The sequence below is a fragment of the Eimeria mitis genome, genomic scaffold, assembly GCF_000499745.2.
Source record: "Eimeria mitis Houghton genomic scaffold, Emh_scaff1090, whole genome shotgun sequence".
Lineage (NCBI taxonomy): Eukaryota > Apicomplexa > Conoidasida > Eucoccidiorida > Eimeriidae > Eimeria > Eimeria mitis.
In genome coordinates this window covers 2,871-3,556 of record NW_013567534.1, presented here as the reverse complement: position 1 = coordinate 3,556, position 686 = coordinate 2,871, and the positions used below count along the sequence as shown (strand labels likewise).

Here is a 686-nt window from a genome sequence, read left to right as displayed (position 1 = left end):
GAGAAGCAGAGAGAGGAGAGGGTTGCTGCTGCTGCTGCAGGTGTGGGTGTTGCTGCTGCTGCAGTGCAGTATGACTTTGTTGCAGCTGTTGGTGGTGTAGCTGCTGTTGCATGTGCTGCTGTTGCTGCAGCTGCTGTTGCAGCTGTTGCTGCAGCTGCTGCTGGAGCTGCTGCTGCAGCTGCTGCTGCAGCTGCTGCTGCAAGTGCTGCTGCTGCTGCAGCTCCTGCAGCGTAGAGAAGGAATGCTCATTCGGCAGCATAGCCTCTTCAGGGGGGCTAGCCGACGGAAATCCATACTCTTGCTGCAGCTGCTGCTGCGCTTGCTGCTGCTGCAGCTGCTGCTGCTGCACAAGTTGCTGCTGCACGAGTTGCTGCTGCAGCTGGTGCTGTACTTGTTGCTGCTGCAGCTGCTGCTGCACTAGCTGCTGCTGCAGCAGCTGCTTCTGTTGCTGTTGAGGCTGCCAGAGAGCTTCTGCCTTCCCGTTGCGCTGCAGTTGCTGCTGCTGGTTCTGCTGCTGCTGCTGCTGCTGCTGCTGCNCTGCTGCTGCTGCTGCTGCTGCTGCTGCATGTCTCCTCCTTGGGCCCAGCCGCTGTCCTTCCCCAGCCAGCAGCATGCGGGGTGAAGGGCCTTGTACAGCTTTCTACTATCAGCTGCTGCTGCTGCTGCTGCAGCTACTGCTACTGCTG

General features: G+C 60.0%; 1 protein-coding gene across 1 annotated transcript in view; it reads right to left on the bottom strand.

Annotated features, from left to right (window-relative positions):
- The window catches only part of EMH_0029150 (SNF2 family N-terminal domain-containing protein, putative), a gene marked incomplete at both ends in the record, with an annotated part of 8,864 nt that extends 8,251 nt beyond the window's left edge, over positions 1–613 (bottom strand). Inside the window, 2 exon segments of the mRNA XM_013494252.1 lie at positions 3–536; positions 540–613. Of these exon segments, the coding sequence (XP_013349706.1) occupies positions 3–536; positions 540–613 (608 nt within the window).
- Positions 614–686: the final 73 nt, after the last annotated feature.